Source organism: Canis lupus, chromosome 4 (assembly GCF_003254725.2).
Source record: "Canis lupus dingo isolate Sandy chromosome 4, ASM325472v2, whole genome shotgun sequence".
In the NCBI taxonomy this organism is placed as follows: domain Eukaryota; kingdom Metazoa; phylum Chordata; class Mammalia; order Carnivora; family Canidae; genus Canis; species Canis lupus.
In genome coordinates, this window is record NC_064246.1 from 6,202,916 (window position 1) to 6,225,509 (window position 22,594).

A 22,594-nucleotide genomic window follows, 5' to 3' on the forward strand; every position below is an offset into this window, starting at 1 on the left:
TCTCTCGTCTCCCCCATAGCTGCTAAGAATCTCTGCTCTTAGAGGCCTTAAATGTTGAGTCTAATCAGCCCAATAAATAGAACCACTTAAAATGTAAAATGAATTTCTTGCACCTCAAACATCTGAACTGAATTTATTTTTAATCCAGAGGCTCCCAAAAGGACACTACATTCTAACCATTCCGGTGTACCAAAAAACAGAATTCCTGTGGTAGAGGTTTCATACGGACGAAAACCTCATCACTGGCCAGGCCCTGGGAAACATGCCACAGTCAGGAAGATCCTACTGGAAGCGTGGTAATTCTGTGTCTAAGAAAAGATGAACACCCACCGCCAAATGGAAATTTTGATTTGAAAGAGCTTAGAGGCTAGCTTGAGAGGAATTATGGTGAAAAATCGAGAGATGGGCAGAGAAATCGGTGAAGTGGATGGGTGAATTTTTCAAAGTCCTTTTGTTTCCACTTCTCCTAACACTTTCCTCTTACTGAGAAAACAGAAGCCAACAAAATAGAGCTCGCGTAAGAATGCACTGGCCCATCTCTGCACCCGTGACAATGATCGCCCCCCTTGCCTTTCTCTTGGGTTTAGGAAGCCAGCTCTGCCCCCCACCCCAGCATGAGGTCCCGGACCCACTCACTCACCCCAGGACACGGGCCAGCGAGTCGGCAAGCTTTCCATAAACGTTGTTAACTCTATCTTACAGAAACACACTGATCCTTCTCTGATCCACCACTTCCCCGCCAGCTAACACCCATCTTTCTGTTCCTCTGCACAGCAGGACTCTTAGAAACCAGGATCAACCTCCGCCTCCAGTTCATCACCTCTGTCTCTCTCCCCTTTTTTTTTAATAGACTACTTTTTAGAGCAGTTTTAGTTTCACAGAAGAATTGAGCAGAAGGTACAGAGAGTTTCCGTACACTTCTTGCCCACTCACGCACAGCCTCCCCCGTCAGGAGCACTCCCCACCAGAGGAGTACATTTGTGACAATGGACGAACCCACCCTGACACATTATTATCTCCCAGAATGTCCACAGTCTATTCCTGGTGCATTCTATGGATTTAGACAAATGTATAATGACATGCTATACACCCGCAGAGTGTCATAAGGACCAGTTTTACTGCCCTAAAACTCCTCTGAGGCTCATTCACAGCACCCCCGCCCCAACCCCTGGCGACTGCAGATCTTTGTACTGTCCCCATCAGTTTTGCTTTTTCCAGGATGTTATAGTTGGAAACATACAGTACGCTGCTTTTTCACCTTGCCTTCTTTCACTTAGCAATATGCATTTAAGATTTCTCCAAGTCTTTTCATGGCTTCATAGCACATTTCTTTTTAGCAATGAATAATACTCCATTCATTAGACCACAGCTTATTTACTCACCCACCTAAGGACACTTTCATTTTCTTTTGAGTTTAACTCAGATTGAGCTTTTACCCCCACCAATCCAGGACCTTGCCATTGCTAAATCCCATGGCGATCTCCACCTTTACCTACTGACCCACCAGTAGCATCTGATACCACCACTCATGCCTACTAACAATGTCTCCATCATTGGTTGATCAGCCTCCAGGCCATGGCAGTCACCTGGCTTTCCCATGACATCACCGATCGATACCTCTCTGGCTTCTTATTTGATCCCTCCTCTTTCTGATCTGTGAGGTTGCATGGCCTAGACCCACACATCCAACAATGTCCTCAGTTCTCCACTTGGCTGGGCACCCCCAGGCATCTAATCTTACCATGTCCCCAGTTGAGCTCCTGGGTCTCCCCCACCACCTCCAACCTGCTTCTCTGGGTTTGTCTCCTCTCAGTCTATGGCACTTTTGTCTTGCTGTGGCTCATACCAAAAACCCTATGGTGATGCTCTCTCTTCTTGTTCCATCACTTTCACCTATGTCTAATCCCTCAGCCAATGCTATTGGCTCCACCATTGAAGAATGTCTAGAATCTGACCAATTCTTACCACCCCCCACTCTACTCTTATGGTCTAACCTATGAAAATCTCTCTGATGACCACTCTAGTGGCCTACCAACGGGTCTCCCTGATCTGTCCAGCCTCCTATACTCTGTTGTCCAAAGAGCAGCACAATGACCCTAGGAAACAAGTCAGGTTGTGTTACTCTTCCACTTCAAATCCTCCAGTGGTGCTCAGTCTCTCCCTCACAATGAGACTCAAAGTCTTCATTATGGCCGTTATGGTCTTACATGATATGACCCCACAACACATCCCTTGAATTTCGTTTGCTACTCTACCTTGCTGTTTACCCAGCTCCAGTCATACTGGCCTCCAAGCTCCATGACAGGCATGCTACTGACTCCGGGCCTTTGCATATGCTGTCCCCGCTGCCTGGGATGGTCTTTCCTCAACTATCCATTTTGCTGGCTTACTCACTGACTTTAGGTCTTTATTCAAAAGCTGTCTAACTCACAGAAGCCTGCATAAACCTCCTTATGTAAAATATCAATGATCCCCTCAATTCAAACCTATTTCACCCTTCCCTTCTTTATTTTATTTTTCCTAAGCATGTATTTTATTTACTTATATTGGTAATATTGTCATTCTTCCCTTTTAGAACATATATTCCACAGTGGGAAGTCTGATCTACACTGTACCCCTGACATTCCTTAAGCACCTAAAAATATGCCTGGCACAAAATCAGTGCCCAAAAGGCTTTTTATGCAAGTATTAAAGAATGCATGAGTGAATGAGAGAGTAAATGAATTCCACTTGGCAGAATCAAATCCATAGTTTAATCTTTAACAAAAACCCAAATTACTGGGTTTGGTGCCTCATTAACATATTATTAAATAGATCGCATGGAAAGAAGTATCAAAATTTCAAATAAAATATACATAGCTGCAATGTACTACTGGCTTAAACTCTCCACTTTATTCAACCATTTACAAGTATGAAAAGCAACAAAAATGTGATGGTCTTGAAGCCAGGTTCCCTTTGGGCAAGGAGTATATTTGCTCTGTTTATTCCCATATTTCAAGCTTAGCAGAGGCCAGCTCACAGTGAGAACTCAAAAGATATTTGTGGCTTGAATGAACACTAAATGTGGCTTTTGTTTTGGTTAGATGTCATTAGTTATTGAGTATACTAGGGTGAACATACTCTCAGGGGTACGCAGGGGAACTCTGCGGGTATACATGTAAAACATTTCTATGGAAAATATTTTTTTTTCCATTCAAAGGCTAGCAATTGCCATCAACAATATTAAAATGGTTCCTGCAAGAGAAGAAAAAATGGGTATTTACCTGTCAGCTACTATGAGAATTACAGTTTTGAAAAAGATTTTATTTTTTAGAGCAGTTTTAGGTTCACAGCAAAACTGCGCAGAAGGTACAGAGAGTTCCCATATACACCCCTCCCCCATCCATAGCCTCCCCCTTCATCAACATCCCCCTCCACTCTGGTCCATCTGTTATAACTGATGGACCTACTGTGATGTATCATTGTCACACAGAGTCTATAGTTTCTATTAGGGCTCACTCTTGGTGCTGTACCATCTATGGTCTGGGCAAATGTACAATTGCATGCATCCATCATTACATACAGAGAAACTTCCCTGTCCTAAAAATTCTCTTTGTTTTGCCTATTTATCCTTCCCCCCACCTCAAGATAATTCTACCTTTCTTTTTTTAAGATAATTCAATCTTAAAGCATTGGCCTATACAACGGGCAGGTTAGACCAGAGGATTACCTACACTTAAACCTTCTTCTTTTGGAGTTGGGCTAAGGGGTAGAAGCCTTGAGTAGCAATGAGGGTAATAATAATATCAACTTAACATTGGAAGGAAATAATTGTTTCTTCCAATTTAACGGGTCCCATCTGGATGAAATAACCACTTCATATTCAGATGCCTGAGTGGGACACACTGGCACACTAAAAAACATAATTACGCATCTGTCTACTCCCAGATGATGATCATGATTTTCCTTCAGCTTTTGATTAATTATTTGAAGGAAGTATAAGTACAGGATCATCAGCCCCAGTAGAGATTTCTGGTGATCCTTTTGCCAAAGGGGAACTCAAGACATTTCAGAGTGCAGGTCACCATATGTCAGGCAGCAGTGGATATAACAACGCCATGAGCTCTGCTTCTACTTAATACCCTGCCACCAAACTCATCAACTCTCAAAATCCATCAGAGTCTCTCAAAGTCCTCCCAGGATTGTCAGAGCATTTGGACTTGAGTCCCCATACTGCTACTTCCTAACTGCTTCTGGTTAAACAAGACACCTAAATTCTCTGGCCTCAATTTCACATCTGTAAAACTGAGTTGATTAAGGTCTGCTCTGCTATCCATATGTGAATATTCCAATAGCCAAAGAAAGTAATGTTAGTGAGGGCAGTTTGAAAAATTTAAAAGTGGCTTCTGCACAGCAAAAGAAACAGTCAACAAAACTAAAAGACAACCTACAGAGTGGGAGAAGATATTTGCAAATGACATATCAGATAAAGGGCTAGTATCCAAGATCTGTAAAGAACTTATCAAACTCAACACTCAAGAAACAAAAAATCCCATTATGAAATGGGCAGAAGACATGAACAGAAATTTCTCCAAAGAAGACATACACATGGCCAAAAAGCACAAGAGAAAATGCTCCACATCACTGGCCATCAGGGAAATACAAATCAAAACCACAATGAAATACCACCTCACACCAGTGAGAATGGTGAAAATTAACAAGACAGGAAACAACAGATGTTGCAAAGGATGTGGAGAAAGAGGAACCCTCTTGCACTGTTGGTGGGAATGTGAACTGGTGCAGCCACTCTGGAAAACAGTGTGGAGGTTCCTCAGAGTTAAAAATAGAGCTACCCTATGACCCAGCAATTGCACTGCTGGGGATTTACCCCAAAGATACAGATGCAGTGAAACGCCGGGACACCTGCACCCTGATGTGCACAGCAGCAATGTCCACAAGAGTCAAACTGAGGAAGGAGCCTCAATGTCCGACAGATGAATGGATAAAGAAGATGTGGTCTATGTATACAATGGAATATTCCTCAGCCATCAGAAAGGACAAATACCCACCATTTGCTTTGACTTGGATGAAACTGGAGGATATTATGCTGAGTGAAGTAATTCAATTGGAGAAGGACAATCATCATATGGTTTCACTCATACGGGGAATATAAAAAATAGTGAAAGGGATTATAAGGGAAAGGAGGGGAACTGAGTGGGAAAAATTAGAGAGGGAGACAAACCATGAGAGACTCCTAACTCTGGGAAACGAACAAAGGGTTGCAGAAGGGGAGGTGGGTAGGGGGTTGGGGTAACTGGGTGACAGGCACTGAGGAGGATACTTGATGAGATGAGCACTGAGTGTTATACTATATGTTGGCAAATTGAATTTAAATTTTTTAAAAATGTAAAAAAAAAAAAAAAAGAGAGAGAGACCCAATGAGGAAAAAAAGAGAAAAATTTAAAAGTGGTATCAAAATGTAAATATTCTTATGGAGTGTGTATTTCTTCTTGTCTCCTCCTTGTATTATTCATTGTCACTGCCAAACATCTGTTGTCACAATTTCTTTTACCCAGAAAATACTCCGTAAGTGAATAAATGGAACTACTGTTTTGCTGTGGACAAATGAGTATTCTAACACCCCACCCTACCAACCCCTCCTAGAAGCCACGATGGTTTTCCCTTGGCGCCTACCACTAACGATTAAATCATGTGCTTTTTATTCCCCTCCTTTCTAAGCATTGCCCCAAACTTCACCAACAAAAAATTCCCTTTAAAAAAAAATGGAATTTTAGACACTGAAACTATCAAAACTCATCTCCTTTTCAGATGGTCTCCAAACACTAAGTAAATTTACTATTTTACAGGGTATTATTGAAGATTTTGGACAAATTGACACCACATTTTATTCTTCTCTTAAGGAAGACCAAATAGGACTCCAAATATGTCTTACAAAACTGGCAGTTTAAGGAACACGGTAAAGACAAATATTTAGATTCAAGAATATTTCCTGAATTCCTCAGAAAAGCAAACATAAATGGGCTAGCAATGTTTTCCAAGTATAATTATGTTAATCTGGCTTTTTAAACGTACTGACCTATAGGGAAATACCCTGGGGAACAGTCCTAAAATACATACACTAATGAAGTTTTCTTCTTAAGAAGTCAATTTTCTTTTTAATATACTTTCACTGTTTTCACACTTGCCAGAACAATGCAAGTGATAAGTCCGTCTAATATAGGGTAGATTTCTAAGGGTTACAAAATGAGCCAATATTGTCCATTGTCCTCTCCAGCCCTGTTTCTCAAGCAGATCGCGCTGCTATTGTCATACCAATCACTCATTAGGGAGCCTGGGTGGCTCAGGTGTCTCCCTTCAATGAGGGCCATGATCTCAGGATCCTTGGACTGAGCCCTATGTTGGGCTCCCTGCTCAGCAGGGAGTCTACTTCTCCCTCTCCCACTCCCCCCTTGTGTTCTCTGTCTCTCTCAAATAAATAAATAAATTTTAAAAAATACAACAATTTACTCATTAGTAATCAGTATAATTTTCACTGAAATGACACATGGAATCAAACCAAAGTTAACTATGACTACCCTTGCCCCTGCAGGAGCCAATAAGGAAACTCTGCTGCAGGGCAGGTGGATGCTAGATCCTGGGAAGCCAGGTTTCTTAACATTTCTGAGAATAGAAAGTACAGTCTCCTGGCTCCAGTCTTTAGAGGAAAGGGCTGTTTTAGAGATGAGAAGCTCCCCCAAACTACGTTCTGAGAGCTGAATTGCAAGGGAACCTGAGGAGGAAGAAAAGCTGGAGGCAAATCAGGCAGAGATGTGGGCCAGGAAGTGCACCTGGGGACCCTTCTGGGAAGGGGCATAGACCTAGGGTGATCAGAAAAGAGGGACTGTGACCTTGAGATCAGTACATGGACAACAGAGGACCCCAATTAAGTGGACAAAGAAGCATGTGTGGCGGTTGGCCCACAGCACACGGTCAGCTAGCGGTAGCAATTACTGGAATCACGGGCCAGACCTCTTGTGAAGCCCCAGCAGCAAGCAGGGAACAGCCCCACTGCCAGGAGAGCCAGCAGAGCATCTGCACTGATCTAAAAAAAAAAAAAAAAAAAAAAAAAAAGGATAAAAATTTAGTACTGGTAAGATTATGAAAAAAAAAAAATGCATCCTTGAGGGGTCTTGTCTATTCACTGGCCTTACCATCCTACCTGGTCAAAATGACTAATGAAACATTCTCTGTGAGATCACAAGGCAATGGTTGTCTGCATGTCCAAATGTATTAGCTTCATATTAAAGATATTTTTAGGGAGAAAAAAGAGAGAAAACAGGGCAACCCTGTCCATGTAGAAGTGAGTCTGTACGGAACATGTCATGGAAGGAATCATTCCCTTGGGCAGCAGCTTTGGGGGAATAAAGAGGACACTCCCTGAACTGAGAGGGCAGAGCACAAAGCAACACCATGACAAGAAGCTCTTCAGCCAAATGCCATTTTCGCACTGTGCAGAACACAAAGCAGTGTTTTCCTTCTGGAACAAACCCACAGCATACACGCAGACGCAGAGTCCGAGGGGGACTACTTTCTGTCACGGCGTCTTGGGCAGACACTGCCTGGTTGGTGCTGCTGGAAGTCACCGTTGGCTTTTAGGACCAGGGACCAGAGCCACCGTTCCTCCAGCCAAAGAAAAGGGGGCCAAACCAGAAGACAGTTTCAGTTGCCAAAGTTTCTGGAATGCACAACTCTCTCTACCTCTACATTTAATGGGAAATTGGGGACAACCTGCTGGGGAGAAGGTGGACCCTCCAGGCACCTAATGAGAACGAGCACAGGAATAAGCCCAATGTATAAGAACATCAAGGATGTTTCTTTAGGAACACACAGATTCTAGCCCAGCCTCATTTCACAGATAAGGAAATGATAGGGGCTGGAAACACCTGAAAACAAATAAATAGTCTCACATATACCCCAATACGTGCCACCTCTTAAAACACACAGAGCAGCCAGATGATGGTGGGTGACTTTATCATACTCGTACAGAACGGCTTTCAAAACCACCCTGCAAACAATCAATCAATTAAATTCAATGCTGAGCTCAAGTACCTTCTCAAGGTGTAGGGCACAGCCAGACTTATTTTATTTTAGCTTCTAAGCTGATAACTATGGAGCTTGAAGTCCTATCATTAAGAGGAAATAAAATCAGGCAGATCTAATTGAACTGTGTGCCCGAGAGCCCTGGTTCTCAGCCTCCCCCCCTCCCCACAACAGCTACACAAACCCTAGCTATCTGGTGAGGGGCTCACTCTCGTGGGTATGCCCCAATGTTGTCAGAACCCCACCATTTGGTGGCAATGGGAAGCAGTCTGATAATCAATAACCATCATGCTTATTAGAATCACTGATTACTAATCAGACTGTGGATACATGATTCTCAGGGCCAGGTCTCTTACTTTTCAAGAAAGCATGTTAGAATGGAAGTAAAGGTAACATTACTATAGGGATAATAGTCAATCTGCTCTGTTTCAAGTAAGTCTTTTGGAAATACCAAAGCGCACTTGCTGCAAGCGGCTACATATCAGTCTTCTATGGGGCTCTTAATTGCTCTGAGGGTGCACATGACCGAGGAGCACTGGGGGACTGGGGGCATGTCTGACCCAGGGACGCCTGAGCTCAGCAGTTTAGCGTCTGCCTTTGGCTCAGGTTGTGATCCTGGGGTCCTGAGATCTAGTCCTGCGTTGAGATCCCTACAGGGAGTCTGCCTCTCTCTGTGTGTGTCCCTCATGAATAAATAAAATTTTTACAAAAAGAAAAATAACATGATATAGGGAATGGCTATTCTACTTAGAACTTTCTCAAACTATTTAAAAATGCCCATTTGTAACTGAGATCCTAATTACAAAAACCATTTACAGCCACAGTCTCAAGAGCTTCTTCATCATCTTATGGCTGAATCTGTGAGAATCTGGGGTGGGGGGCCCAGCTCCCCATGTCCCCTAGAAGCACACTTGAAGTCTGGGTCTGGCTAACTGCGCGTGTGAGCAGGTGAAGGAGCACAGAACTGTAGCTTGCTCCCTGCCACATACACATCCGGAAAGACCTCACATTCCTGTTTACGGCACCAACTTGGCTTCTCAGCAAGGCCTTGGGGTGGGGTTTGGCGTACAGGCTGGGAAACTCTTGGTATCCTCGAGGACCCAGGATAACCTCCCTTATCCCACGGTGCCCCAGGGCTGAGGAGGTCCCACTTATGTCCATCTAGGCACGCCGTGTGAGGTCTTCCCATGGCTCTCCCCACCTCATCCCTGCAACTCTGTCTTCTCATGCTAGTGGCCCTTTTGGGAGTTTGGCACAAGGCACCTTGTGTCTGAGTGACAGCCAAAGCCTCAGAGCCATGTTGCCAGACTCCAGCTTTTCCTGTTTTTAGTCAGGCTACAAGCCAGACCATGTGTCATGGTGCCCTTCAGGAACATCCATGGCTCCCTACTGCCCACAGAGTTAAGTGCAAACTCTGCTTCCCACAGTTGACACCACCGTCAGCCCCCACCTCTAAGCCTCTTGTCTGCCCCTGGCCAAGCAGTTCTGGACCTGGTGAGGCTGGGATCCTCACACTCTGTGGTCAGGCTAGACTCTCACTCTGTCCATGCTGAGCATTATGTCCCTTGCCTCAACTGTCCTCCTTCCTTCTCGCCACCCAAACTGTGCGCCCATGCTGTTTGTTCACCTCTAGTCACCTCCACATGTCAGCCCATCCTGGTCACCCCCTCAAAATCCTACGGCTGGATTCAGGGCCCCACTCAATTCAGCAGGCAGCTCTCCACAGTTTTATTTTTTTTTAAAGATTTTTTTTTATTTATTTATTCATGAGAGACACAGAGAGAGAGAGAGAGGCAGAGACACAGGCAGAAGGAGAAGCAGGCTCCATGCACCGGGAGCCCGATGTGGGACTTGATCCCAGGTCTCCAGGATCAGGCCCTGGACCAAAGGCAGGCACTAAACCACCGAACTACCCGGGCTGCCCTCTCCACAGTTTTATACTTCAGTCTCTCCCGCTGGACCACAGACTTCTCAAGGTCAGGGCTTAAGCATTTCTTATATGTCCCCACACTTTGGGGACAGGATAGACAAGTACTCACTCAGTCAACCTTCCAGAGACTAGGGCCATAGAAGCTCAGAGCTGGAGGAGAATCTTTCTTGGTCCTTTCATCGAATTGAGATGCAACAACTCAAGGTCGCTCTGGCGACCTTATCAGTGAATTTTTGTTGCTAATGACTTGCCAGAAGAGAACCCAGAACCCCCCACTGAAGTCTATAGATCAATGCTATTGAGCCTCTTATGTCCACCACCCTTCACTCACCCCTTAGGCCTAATTTCTTAAAGTTCCCTGACAAACATTTCTCAGTGATCTATGTAGGGTTGCTCAGTATATCGGAAAGTAAACGTTCCTCCCAAAAAGAATTCACGGTTTTTCTCACTTTTCCCTCAATCAGGCTGTACTTTTGAATACTAATCATTAATTCAGTCTGATATCATGGCAGTTGTACTTGACAACTGCACTCCCTGGCTCCTGAGGGAAAATCCATCCCTGTGCCCAGTTATGGGTGGGGGGTGGGGGTGCTGGGACACTGAGGAGGGGAAGCCAGTGGGCAGAAGCAACTTCCCATACATATACTGCCCCGCTAACCCTGGGTAAGGGGACACAGCCTCGCCAGGCAAGAGATGATGACCAGCACACATCAACACACAAGATGAAGCCAGGAGTGACATGAAGGAGGCAACCTGGATGAGCAGGTTCAGGTACAAATGTGTCTTTTCAGCCTCCTTCTGATTACCTTCACAAATAACAGGTGTTCAGCCAGAGATGCTCGAAGAATAAATGTGGATTTAGCTCCCGGTCCAGAAACTACCAATAGCAGAGTTTTTGTTGTTGTTGTTGTTGTCATCGTGGTTGTTTTGGTAATTTTAGTTTTGCTCTCTTTCTTTCCACCTTTGTTGGTTCAATTTTTAAACCTAAGATGCATTGCAGGGTTGCAGAGGCGGGGAAGCACATGATGGGCCCAACCTAGCAGATGACAGATTGCTTGTCCACACAGCAGCGCTCCTCCCTGCTGTTTGGGGTGTGAAAGCGTGGGTCGCATCCGCACCCTCCTGCCGAGCGGTGCATCTGTGCAGGCTGCCCGTGGGCGGGGCTCATGTCCCAGGGCCTGGGTGGCAGGTAGGTCCTGACATGGGTCTCTCCTTGCCCAGCTGAGAACTAGGTGAGGCCCTGTGACAGGGAGGCAGAGGCAGGGCAGCCTCCCCAGAGCCTTGAATTAACTTAATCCCCCTAACCACAGTGTTTAAATAATTGAATGCCTTGGTAACCAGTGTTCAAACATTTAAAGAATTTTAGCTACAAGAGTGTTTTAACCTTTCAGTTCTGGTTTCAAACATTCGGCTTTCCCTCCTGTTGATCACAAGCTCGGGAGACATCAAAAATACGGTATTTGGAAACAAAAAGGCACACCTCAGATCATCAATGATTAGCTGGGAGCCATGTTATTCAAATGGGATCATTTCAAATAGTAATTCTTATTACCATTTCAAACAGTAACTTAAAAACAAGCAGGAGAAATGAAAATTACTCCGGTGGTTTGGAGAGTCACATGATAATTTCACCATATGTTACAACCTGTAAATGCATTTATTTGAAGCTGATCTATCAACCTTTTAAAGTGGTTAGATGGATCCCTCATGGGAGAGAAAGAATTTATTTTTCTTATTTACTTCCTAAAAACAGAAAAGACCCACGTTGATTCCTTGGCAAATTATTTAATGTTAGCTGCTTCTAAAAAATGCACTGAAGATGTTTATCTATTATTGTTCTTTGGACTATACATGCAACATAACTTCTAAATTGACCATTTATGTCAAATACTAAATATCTTGTTGTCAAATTTTTTTCAAAGATTTTATTTATTTTTATTTGAGAGACAGAGGGAGAGAGAGCAGGAGCAGGGTTAGGGGCAGAGGGAGAAGCAGACTCTTAGCCAAGCAGGGAGCCCGACTTGGGGCTCGGTCCCAGGACCCCGAGATCATGACCTGAGCTGAAGGCAGGTGTTTAGCCGACTGAGCCACCCAGGTGCCCCCCTACTGTTAAATTAAAAAAAAAAAAAGCAAATCCTTCTTCCTCACCCCCCAGTTTTCTATACAGACTCACATAGTATTAATTTAGAAAACAATATTACAGTTTAGATACTCTTTCTTAGCCTAGAAGTTGAAGTAAAATACTACTGTTAAATGTATTTATCAAATGGTAACTTAGCCCAGAGGATTCATACGCTCCCCCTGGAACACCTTTTCCTTCTCTACCTATGGCCACACTATTTCTCTTTCAAGGCCAAGTTCAGATATCACCCCTCAAAAGCTTTCTTCATCTCTGCAGTCGTATAATGATGCATGGGATGTAACTTGAAATCACAGCACGCTGTTACAGGGCAAGACGGGCCCTGGTAATGCCACACGGGGTGAATGCAGTGCAGCCTCCTGTGGACCTCAAACACTCAGTAGAACCTCAAGTCTGACAGGCCCATCACTAAGCTCCAGACGCTCCACCCAAAACCCGACACTTCCCCTGCCTTCTCTGCCTCCAGGTGGGGCTCAGATCAAAAAAGCTGGAGTCATTCTTGATTATGTTTTTCCAACACCTCATATCCAATCCATCAGCAACTTCTGTTGGGTCCACCATCCATTTGTATCAGAAATCTAACCACCTCTCACCACCTACTTCCACCACCTGCTCTAGAAGCTACCCACGGCCTCATCCGGTTCTCGAAAACGTCCCAATTTGGGCCGTGGGCTTCCACCCTTGCCCTGCAACAGCAGCCTGAGTGAACCTGGTAGACCAGTCAGCCGGATCACACTACCTTTCTGCTCAAACTCTCCCAGGGCTCTCTACTTCATGCAGAGAAAAGCCCAAAGCTTTGCAGTGGCCTCAGACATCCCACCCCACCTGCCCCCTTCCCTCCTCCTTGCCCTCATCATGTGCTGTCTTACTCAGCACCAGCCAGTGGCCTTCTAGCAGCATCTCCAATGTGGGGACTTGATTCTAGAACAGCTCCCCCCGCCCTCCCCGATAGCTGGATGATGCACTCCCACCTCCTCGGGAGCCGGACGCCAATGCCATTTTGTCAGTAAGGCCTTTTGTGACTTGCTTAGCAAAGACCACAGTCCTAGCCCCCACCCCATGCCCAAGTCCACACTGACACACACTCTCACTTCCATGGCTCCCCCTGCTGCAGATGGCAGGTCTCCTTAGCCATCCATCCTGCCCCAAGTGCTGTGCCTTTTCCTCAGCTCTGTGTACCTCCTGTGCTCTTCCTGGGTCTCTTTCACTCCTCACACAAAACACAACACTTCTGACACTTCCAGTCCCCAAACATGCAGAGGTTTTTCTCCTCAAACGAGCACTTTTCTGCAACAGCAGCTGGTGTCCTGCAATGCAACCCCGTTCTGACACTACCTACTTGGAGATGGCGTTAGATCCCGCAGGGGAAGGGCTCAATCCCACAAGACTCCCCTGCTGCAGACACCAGGCCAGGCCATCAGCTGTACTTCTAACTTCGCAGCCATAAATCCGAGTTCCCAAGATCCCTGCCTCAGGATCAACTAATTTGCTACAGCAGCTCACAGAGCTCAGGAAAACAGTCTGTCTGCTAGCTCACTGTTCATCAGGAAAGGATGTAATAGATGGTGAGGCTGGGAGGGTCCTCAGAGCACAAGCTTCTGTCCCTGTGGAGTTGGGGTATGGATGTGTTCACCAACCTAGAAGCTCCCTGAACCCCGTGCCATTGGGATCCTGTGCTATTGGGATATCTACGGAGGCTTCCTCATGATGATGTAACAGACAGTTAACTGCCTTTCCAGCCCCTGTCCCCTCTCTGGATGATGAGGGTAGGGGTCAAAGTTCCAGGCTTCTCATCTGGTGACTAGCCACCATCCCGGACCACAGGCAGAGTTGCTGGTAGAACAAGACTCAGGAACTTAGAAAGGTTTTAGGAGCTCTGTGCCAGGAACCACCAGACAGAGACCCATGTGTATTTTGGGTTATCTCCCACTTAATCATCTTATTTCACAGTATCTCCTTCCTCCTATCAGGTAGACATCCAGGAAGGCAAGATCCCTAAGTGCCTGGAACAGTACCTGGTGAGCCTAAGTGCTCAATAAATACTTGCTCGAGAATGCAAGCCTCTCTCCTCTCTTTGGGTCACTTAGGGCCTTCCACAGTATACTGAGTGTATGTGAGACGCTCAGAATTGTCTGTAAGTAAATGACTACAGAACTCATTTAAGTAACATGGGTCTATTTCCTTAAGACAATGAAATGATATCTTAGGCCTCTTGAAAATGGGTAACATCTTTAGAAATCTCCTCCTTTTACAGAGGAGGAGATAGACTCAGACATGGGAAGAAACGTGCCTTCCTTTGCACTCAGGGAGGACCTACTGAGCGCCAGGAATGCAACATGAGGCTGAGACAGTGCTCATTCTCCAGACCACGTTTTTGGGGAAACACACATGAAAACACATCATTTCCGCCCAAGGTGGTAAGTGCTGCAACAGAAGAATGGAATATTCCAATAGAAAGTGGTACACAACATGTCCTGGGAACCAGCAGGCAGAGGAGAAAGGGCAGGAACAAAGGGCACATGGGTGTGGGAAGACAGGAGCAGAGGCCCAGGCCCATAGGTACCCAGGTCATCTGGCCAAGGCAGCGCTCTTTCCCCAGGATATGGGCACCTCTCCAACCTCCCCTCCTCACATCCTCCCTGCACCGTGGATGGAAGGTCTCCTTCAGACTGTGTTGCAGACTCTGACCAGAGCCTGAATAAACAACAAGAGGCTTCCATAATGCTGAGTGGAGAGGGGGCTAAGGTGTCACTTTGAGTAAACAGCTTAACTTGGGTCCCTGTACCACTGCAGCAGTAACAAGGGACAAACATCATAATAGGCTTCAACCAACCTACCTTCCTTCCTTCCTTCCTTCCTTCTAGTTGAAATACATTACATGACTTTCAGGTGTAAAACACACCAATTTGACAAGTCTAAGCTTCACTTCTTATTTCTGACATGCAATCCACTGACCACCAGCAGAGAAATAAGAACTAGTTTTTATTGCATGTTTTTGCTGGCTCTGCTCTGCACCCACCAACCATGCTCATGTTGACTTCGCATTACCTGGGTCACTGAGTTACTGAGGAGCTTTCTGCCTAAAGCTCATCACCAGGTACCGATATGTGAATCTAAGCAGGATTCAGAATGCTGGCTTTCACTTCACAAAGTAAGTCAACCTTAGCCAGGGGACCCAATGGATAGCCAGTGAGGAAACACTGCTGATGTCAAACACAGCCCAATTAATCTCTCTGATATAAGAACTGATTCTGTTTTACAGATTAAGGAATAGAAACATGGATACAACCACAAAATGCAAGACTGCTGGTCTGATTCATGCCCAGGGACAGGATCACAGTCCTTTCAGCTGTACCTCCTCTGGCTCTAAATCCCCCTTCATCTTGTCCTTCACTTTGATCTTGGGTCAGGGGCATAGTCCTGTACCCACAGAGAACTGCCACCACCTCTGAGGACAAGGAGTCCACCTAGAATGAATGAATAAAGAAGTCAGAGCACAAACTGGGTGTGGGAGACAGAAGCATCATGGAAGTCTAGAGGACACCCCCACAGTTGCCTGCTTTTTGATAGAGACAACCCTTATCTCCCACTGGTAACAGATCCGGTGATCATGGCAGAGTCAGCAGAGAAGTTAAACACTTCAGTAGTCCATGGATTTGGCTACAGTTGGGATCAAATGATGTCTCTTGAGAATGAAATCTAGCACAGTGCAATTCCATGCCAAAGGGGGGGTATGATATAGACAGTCTCTCTGTCCCTGAAATGGACTCATAGTAAGTTGAACCACATGAAATCGCTGTATGGGTCAAAACAATCAAGCACCAGCAATTTCACACGCTCTAAGCTTAGAGTCCTCTTCTGTGCTACAGACGGCAGATGCTCTCCCCGCCAACAGCAGTCCAAGGAGTGGTGCCATAAAACAACTTGTCCTGAAAGGCACCAGACTTTCCACTAGGTTACTGGTACAACAGAAAATGATATTCTTGACAAGATTTACAGTTAAGTCATAAAAGCAAACACGTAATTTCTTTCACGTTATTGTCATTTATAATCTCAACAGTATGTTCCAAGGGTCATAAAATAGGCATAGATAACAGCAAATTTATAGATCTGAAAAAAAAACCCTTCAAAATGCTAAAGAACGGATGTTTTATAGACAGGGATGGGTTTGCACAGTGAGCACAAGTACATACTCCTTTTCCATTACTGGGTGGAAATGTTTCTAGGATCCATTACACATTTCTCCATCTTCTTAAATGGAGGCATATTGAAAGTATTATTCTTGATTCTTTAGGATATCTATTACTCTACTGTGCTCTAAAATAATGACGTCTTATTCATGCATATGAAGTTGTAGGTTGCAATGGCCAACATGTAAAAGTCCTGTTTCTTGTGCTCCTATGTTTGTTTTTTGTTTGTTCTGTCAGTGCAACTAAAACACACACACACACAAACCACACAAAACAGTACTTCTGTGTTAGTTCGCTAGGGCTGCATAAAAAAAGTAGCACAGACTGGGTGACTCGAATAACAGCTGGAGGCTGGAAGTTCAGGATCAAGGTGTTGGCAGGGCTGCTGTCTTCTGAGGCCTCTTTCCTTGACTTGCACATGGTACCTTCTCATTGTGTCCTCATTTAAAACTTTATCACTTCTTTAAAGGTCCTGTCTCCAAATAAATAGTCCCATTTAAAAGTATAGGGGTTAGGACTTCATCACATGAACTCTGGAGCCACATTCAGCCCATAACCACTTCCCCTGCCTCAACCCTATGCAGATTTTAAGCTCTTAACCCAGACATGTCTGGATTCAAATCAAGGCCACACTTCTAGTTTTGTGACCTAGGTAAGGTCACTCAACCAAAATTTTAGTTTTAGCCTCTAGAGTGAGGATAATGACACTTGAGATGGTATACATAGCGAGTTCAATAAAAGTTTCCCTGTAAAAATACCACTTTATTTTTCTGATTTTTAAACTATTTCTCTTTTCATGACCTTTCACTTAGGCTTGCCCATAGCTGTGCCTTTCCTTCTTCAATTTGCTAGAGGCTTCTAACCCAGATTATTGAATTTGTTAGAACCAAACATAAAGGCTCAAAGTCAAGACCAAAGGCTCTCCTGTGAATAAAGAGTGTAACCTTCAGCACGCAGTGGGATTTCAGATCTCTTCCAGCTGATAGTCTGCTTGTCTGTTTCTGGAGGAATTTCTTTCCTCGTTGGCATTTCTGTTTCAGGTATAATACAGCATTTACCACACATGTGAGATGGGGTAATTCTAATGTGAGGTGTGGCTTTGTCAGCATTAAAAAAAAAAAAAAAAAAAAAAAGAGGCAGTGTCACAAATTTGACCAGAAACTAGTGACATTCTTTGATAAACAATCATTTGCTTTGGAAGTGGCTGGGGTGGTAGCAACTAATTTAAATACTGCATACCACTGAAAAAACAGCACCAGATAGTCTCAGATGCTGATGGGACTTCTAGAAAGTTTTCCAAAAGGAAGCACAGCCCTTAGCCCTCCTCAGAGAAACTTAGAGTTCCTTCTAAGTCTCATTCTAGAGCAGGGTTTGGCAAATTATTTTCTGCAAAAGGCCAAGCATTAAACGTTTAGGTTTTGTGGACATGCATGGGTTCTATCACAAATACTCAACTTTGCCATGGTAGTGGGGAAGTAGCCATACGTGACACAAGATCAAATGGCTGTGTCCACCAACACAAACTTTCTATGGACACTAAAATTTGGTTTTTGTGAAACTCTCATGTGTCCACAAATATTACTTTTCTTTTGATTTCTTTTCAGCCATCTGAAAATAGGAATACTGTTCTTAGCTTGGGCTGCACAAAAACAGGTGGTGAGTTAGATTTGGCCCAGAAGCCATCATTTGCCCACCGTTCTTAGCTTGCAAAAGCTCAATATGGATTTGTTGTTAACAATAACCCATTTCTCCTACAGTTTGAAAACTAAAGTTCAACCTGGCACCCCCATTGCCTTCTCCCACCTTGTCTTCCTGTAAACAGCCAATGCTGTAGCAGCTCCCTGCCTGACTAGATCAAAGGCCACTGTAAAACAAACCAAATCAAGTTCCTTTTCTGAGCATTCATTCATTCATTCATTCACTGATTTGGTTCTACACCCAGAGTAGAGTCCAATGTGGGGCTTGAACTCACGACCTTGAGATCCAGACCTGAGCTGAGATCAACAGTTGGACACTGAACCAATGAAGCCACCCAAGTGCCCCTCTGAGCATTTCAAATAAGGTTTAAAATCTCTCTGCGTAAAAAGGGATCAGGCGGTGTCCTGATGCAAGGCAACAGGCTTGCAGCTGACAGCAACCGGACTCAAGCCATTTTTCGGACCCGCATTTACAATGCAGCAAAAGGAAATGGCAGCCTTATAGTCAACCGCCCACGAAACTGTATTTTTACCAAACATTAGTGTGTTAGGGGGTTGAATAAAGAAGCAAACTTACAGTAAACAGACATGACAAATTGTTTTTAATTATTTCTTACTTCCTTAGTCTCACCTAGACATTCCTTAATCTTTGAAAAAAAATCACAGTATAAAAGTTATGTGGGAAATACCTCAGTCTATAATGCCTTTTATCTTTATACAGCCCTTCCCTCTGAAAAGGTAAAAGTGTACTACACTCTTCCCTTCCACTCCCATACAGTCCCCAGGTAGGTGTTCCTGTACCTTTTTTTTTTTTTTTAATCCAAGAGAAGTAAAGAGATGGTCGGTTGTTCGAAATAATTCAGAGTCCTTGGCAGAGCAGAGATTGAAGACAACATCCCTGAATCACTGACCTAAGTCTCCTTCCAAAGAGATCATGAAGACTTTGCCTGGCTCCTCACAGAAATGGGAACTTGTCCTTTCCGAGATGAGAAGATTCGTCCATGAGCACATTCACTGTATTACCATGATTTCTACCAAGAACAGCAACTCTTTAACACCCACCGTTACCAAGCCAGGGTAACAACTAGATCAGTGATTTGCCATCCACAGTGCTAGAAGAATTCAACCAAACCACAGCATGTCTTACATCTCCCTGAAAGAGAAGCATGAACCACAATTCCACTTCAAGTTGTCTGATATTTTCCCAGAAACTATGTTTCTAGTACTGAAGCAGACTAGCTTCATTGACAAATTGTCTGACCCCCTGCCACAACACCAGTGCGTTGATACCACAGGGAACATCCCAATGTATTAGATCGTGGGTCCACACAAAACCAGTAGAAGAGCATCTTTGATCTAGAGAATTCTGAAGCTTACTGGAACTCTAATTGAACTGATAAAGTCAATTCTATCCATGACAAGAATTCATTGATTTGCTAACTGTACAAACCAAGCGGCACATTTTTTTTTATCTAGTTTATCCTTAAGTGCCCCTTGTACCGATTTCCTAAATGAACTCTTGTTTTACATGAATACAGACTTTCTTAGGAACTAAATGTAATCTGAATACCAATAATAAGACATCTAATCCCACTTCTTTCTTTTTTAACCGGAACTGCAGTTTTCCTACCTTAAAAAAAAGGTAGGAGAGAGAACCTGGGAAGTAACTCTTTAGTCATGATATAAACTCATATTTTTGAGGTTTAATTGGCTGCATATCACAAGATTCGGCAGAGCAGTGTCAGTCATGGAAAATCCCACCCAGCAAAAGCAAACACATTCTTTTCCTCACAATATTCTTATCCTGTTGCCTTTAAAATACCACTATGAAAACACTAAAGTGATAATTACTCTTCACAAGGTTTCCTCAACATTGTGACCCAATTGTGGAGCTTCTGTAGCTGGGTGAAAACACTCAGTTCCGCAGAGGATGAATGATTCTCAATTTAGGACAAATGTACTTCAAAGGAAAAGCATGGTGACTTCTAAATGATCCCCGGATCCCAGCTCCCTAAAGACCATGGAAGTAGCACTTGTCAAAATAAAACTTAAAGACTGATGTCGGCAGAATTGAAAAGCCAGCAAGTCCTGTTTGTTTAGCGCCAAGTTTAACATAGTTTCTACAATATCATAACGCAAGCTCATATTCTGTTTACTCCAATTTAGTACCGCACCCCAGACTTCTAAATCATTGTTTTCACAGGATCTATACTGAAAGTGGACTATTACTCAGTACCACTTATAACCAAAACAATCCACTGGGTTTAGCCCAAAGGGAGTGCAAACAACCCTGGGAGGTGCAGAGGGGGTGGAGTGAAGAAAGAACTGTTGTCACACAAAGTTGATTCACCTGCTACGGAGGTGGGGGTGGGGCGGGTACAGTCTTCCTGGCAGGGATCACAGCGGCCCAAATTCCAGGACTACCCTGGTAACTAGTAAGTGTGTGACCTTGTTCAAGCCAAGATGGATTGTTCAAAGATTTGATCTTCTGGATAAAAAGGGGACTTCGCTGAAGGTTCTTTGAGATACTTTCCAGGGTTCAAGTATCAACTTATAACTATCTCCAACCAAGTGTGAGTGCCCCACTTAGCCGCTGGGGAAATTCAGCCTTCATTCATCTAATCCGGCAAAGGAAGGGCGCCCTGGGGCACTCGCCGGCCTGCGCTTTCACCCGAGGACGCTCCTCCTATTCGTGAGCTTCCTGCGGGCTAAGTAGTGCGGTGAAGTGTCCCTGCGAAGTTTAAGGGTGGCCTTGCACACCTGAAGTTGAAAAAACTGCTGAATCAGGGTGCCCCCATTTTGCCAGATCAGAGGCAATCGGATGCTCCCTTCCCTCAGCCTTCCTCCAATTCTGAAAAGAAACCAGATCCGCCGGTCTGCTCGGACAGAGGTCACCTGCCAAGAGCAGAGTGATGTCACTCGGCTGCCCCTACCACCGCCCCCAAAACAGCAAAGAGCCGAGAAATCTATGCATCACCAAAAGGGAGGGCACCCTCGGGAAGGTGACCCTTCGGCGCAGCCTCGGCCCTGCGGGACGGGGTCAGGGAGGAAGGTGGGCGCACCCGAAGCAACCGCGGGGCGGCCGGGATGCCCCAGATGCCGACCGGACAGTCGGCGCTGGGTACCGCGAAACGGGGACGCAGCCCGTGGAGCCCGAGCGGCCACCCAGGCCGGAGCCTTTAGGGACCACTTCCCGGGAGTTACCGGCCGCAACACCCAAGGCGCGCTCCGTGGCCACCCCGCCGGCTTCCGGCTCCGCGGGCTGTGCGCGCCGCGGGGGGGGGGGCTGGGGAGGCTGGGGGGGCCGAGGGGCCCGGGCGGCCGGAGCGGGGGGGGGCCGGGGGCGGGGCCGGGGCAGAGCGGCCGGGGTGGCCCTCGGCGGCGGGCCTCTACCTGTGGTGGACAGCACGGTGCTGGCGAAGAAGAGCGCGGAGGTGAAGTCCCAGTTCCAGTTGCCCGAGGCGTTGCTGAGCACCGACACGCCGTAGTTGCTGGCCTCCAGCACGCGGCCCAAGAACTGCTCGAGCTGCTGCTCCGACAGGCACTCGTGCTCCTCCAGGAAGCGCCGCTTCAGCTTGCGCAGCTCCTGGCGCAGCAGGTCCTCGTAGGGCAGCTCCACCGACGAGAAGACTACGGCGCCGAACACCAGGTAGAGCAGGTAGCCGAGCACCAGGAAGCCGAAGCACCAGGCCGAGCGGTGCCGCTCCACCAGGCGCACGCACGAGCTGCCGGCCAGGGACTGCAGCATCTTCCCCCGCCGCCGCCGCCGCCGCCGCCGCCGCCACAGCCCAGGCCCACGCCGCAGACCGGCCCGAGCGCGGCCCGCCGCCCCGCCGGCCCTCGGCCCCGCCCCGGCCCCGCCCACGGCCCGGCCCCGCCCCGCCCCGCCCGGCCCTCGGCCCCGCCCCGGCCCCGCCCCTCCGGCCCTCGGTCCCGCCCCGGCCCCGCCCCCGCCCCCACGCGCGCCCTCGACGCTCCCCGGCGGCGCCGTCTGCCTGCGATTGGCTCGCCCGGAGGAGGTTTTCCTTCCTTCTTTTCCTGTTTCCCCGCAATAGAAACGGCCCCGGTGATGTGGCGCTGACGTGGTCGGCGGCTCAGGTAACCCGGGAGTCGGCCGAGACCGCGTGGCAAACTTGGCCCGAGCGCCGGGGCTGGGCGCGGGGCCCGCGGGGTGGGCGCGGCGCGCGGGTGCCCGGACCCCCGCCCGCCGCCGCAGACACGCGCTGCCCTCCCGGGAGCTGCAGCCCGGCCCGGCGGGCCGCGGGCGGGGTGTGACGGCCCGGCCCGGGGGGCGGTGCGCTGCCTGTCCAAGCCTCCGCCCGGTGCCCGCTACACCTGCTGCCCACCTAGGTCCCACCTATTTCTTCTTAACCTCCACAGCCTGTATGGCAAAATAGCGAGCGCTAGGATGCTTTCCTTCGTCTGCCTTGTTGGCCAAGGCTCGAGCCATCTGGTGCCAATGATGATGGTGAAAATATCAAAACCTCGGGGTTGGGGCATAGAAGCCTCCTCCCACTCAAGAATCTGAGAGCAAAGGAGAGTTTGAGAAAAGTCACAT

General features: G+C 46.5%; 1 protein-coding gene across 1 annotated transcript in view; it reads right to left on the bottom strand.

The window, feature by feature from the left end:
* The window catches only part of KCNK1 (potassium two pore domain channel subfamily K member 1), a 42,750-nt gene extending 20,902 nt beyond the window's left edge, over window positions 1–21,848 (bottom strand). Inside the window, exon 1 of the mRNA XM_025448535.3 lies at window positions 21,430–21,848. Coding sequence (XP_025304320.1) covers window positions 21,430–21,784 — 355 coding nt within the window. The 5' untranslated portion in view covers window positions 21,785–21,848. The remainder of the gene's footprint in view (window positions 1–21,429) is intronic.
* Window positions 21,849–22,594: the final 746 nt, after the last annotated feature.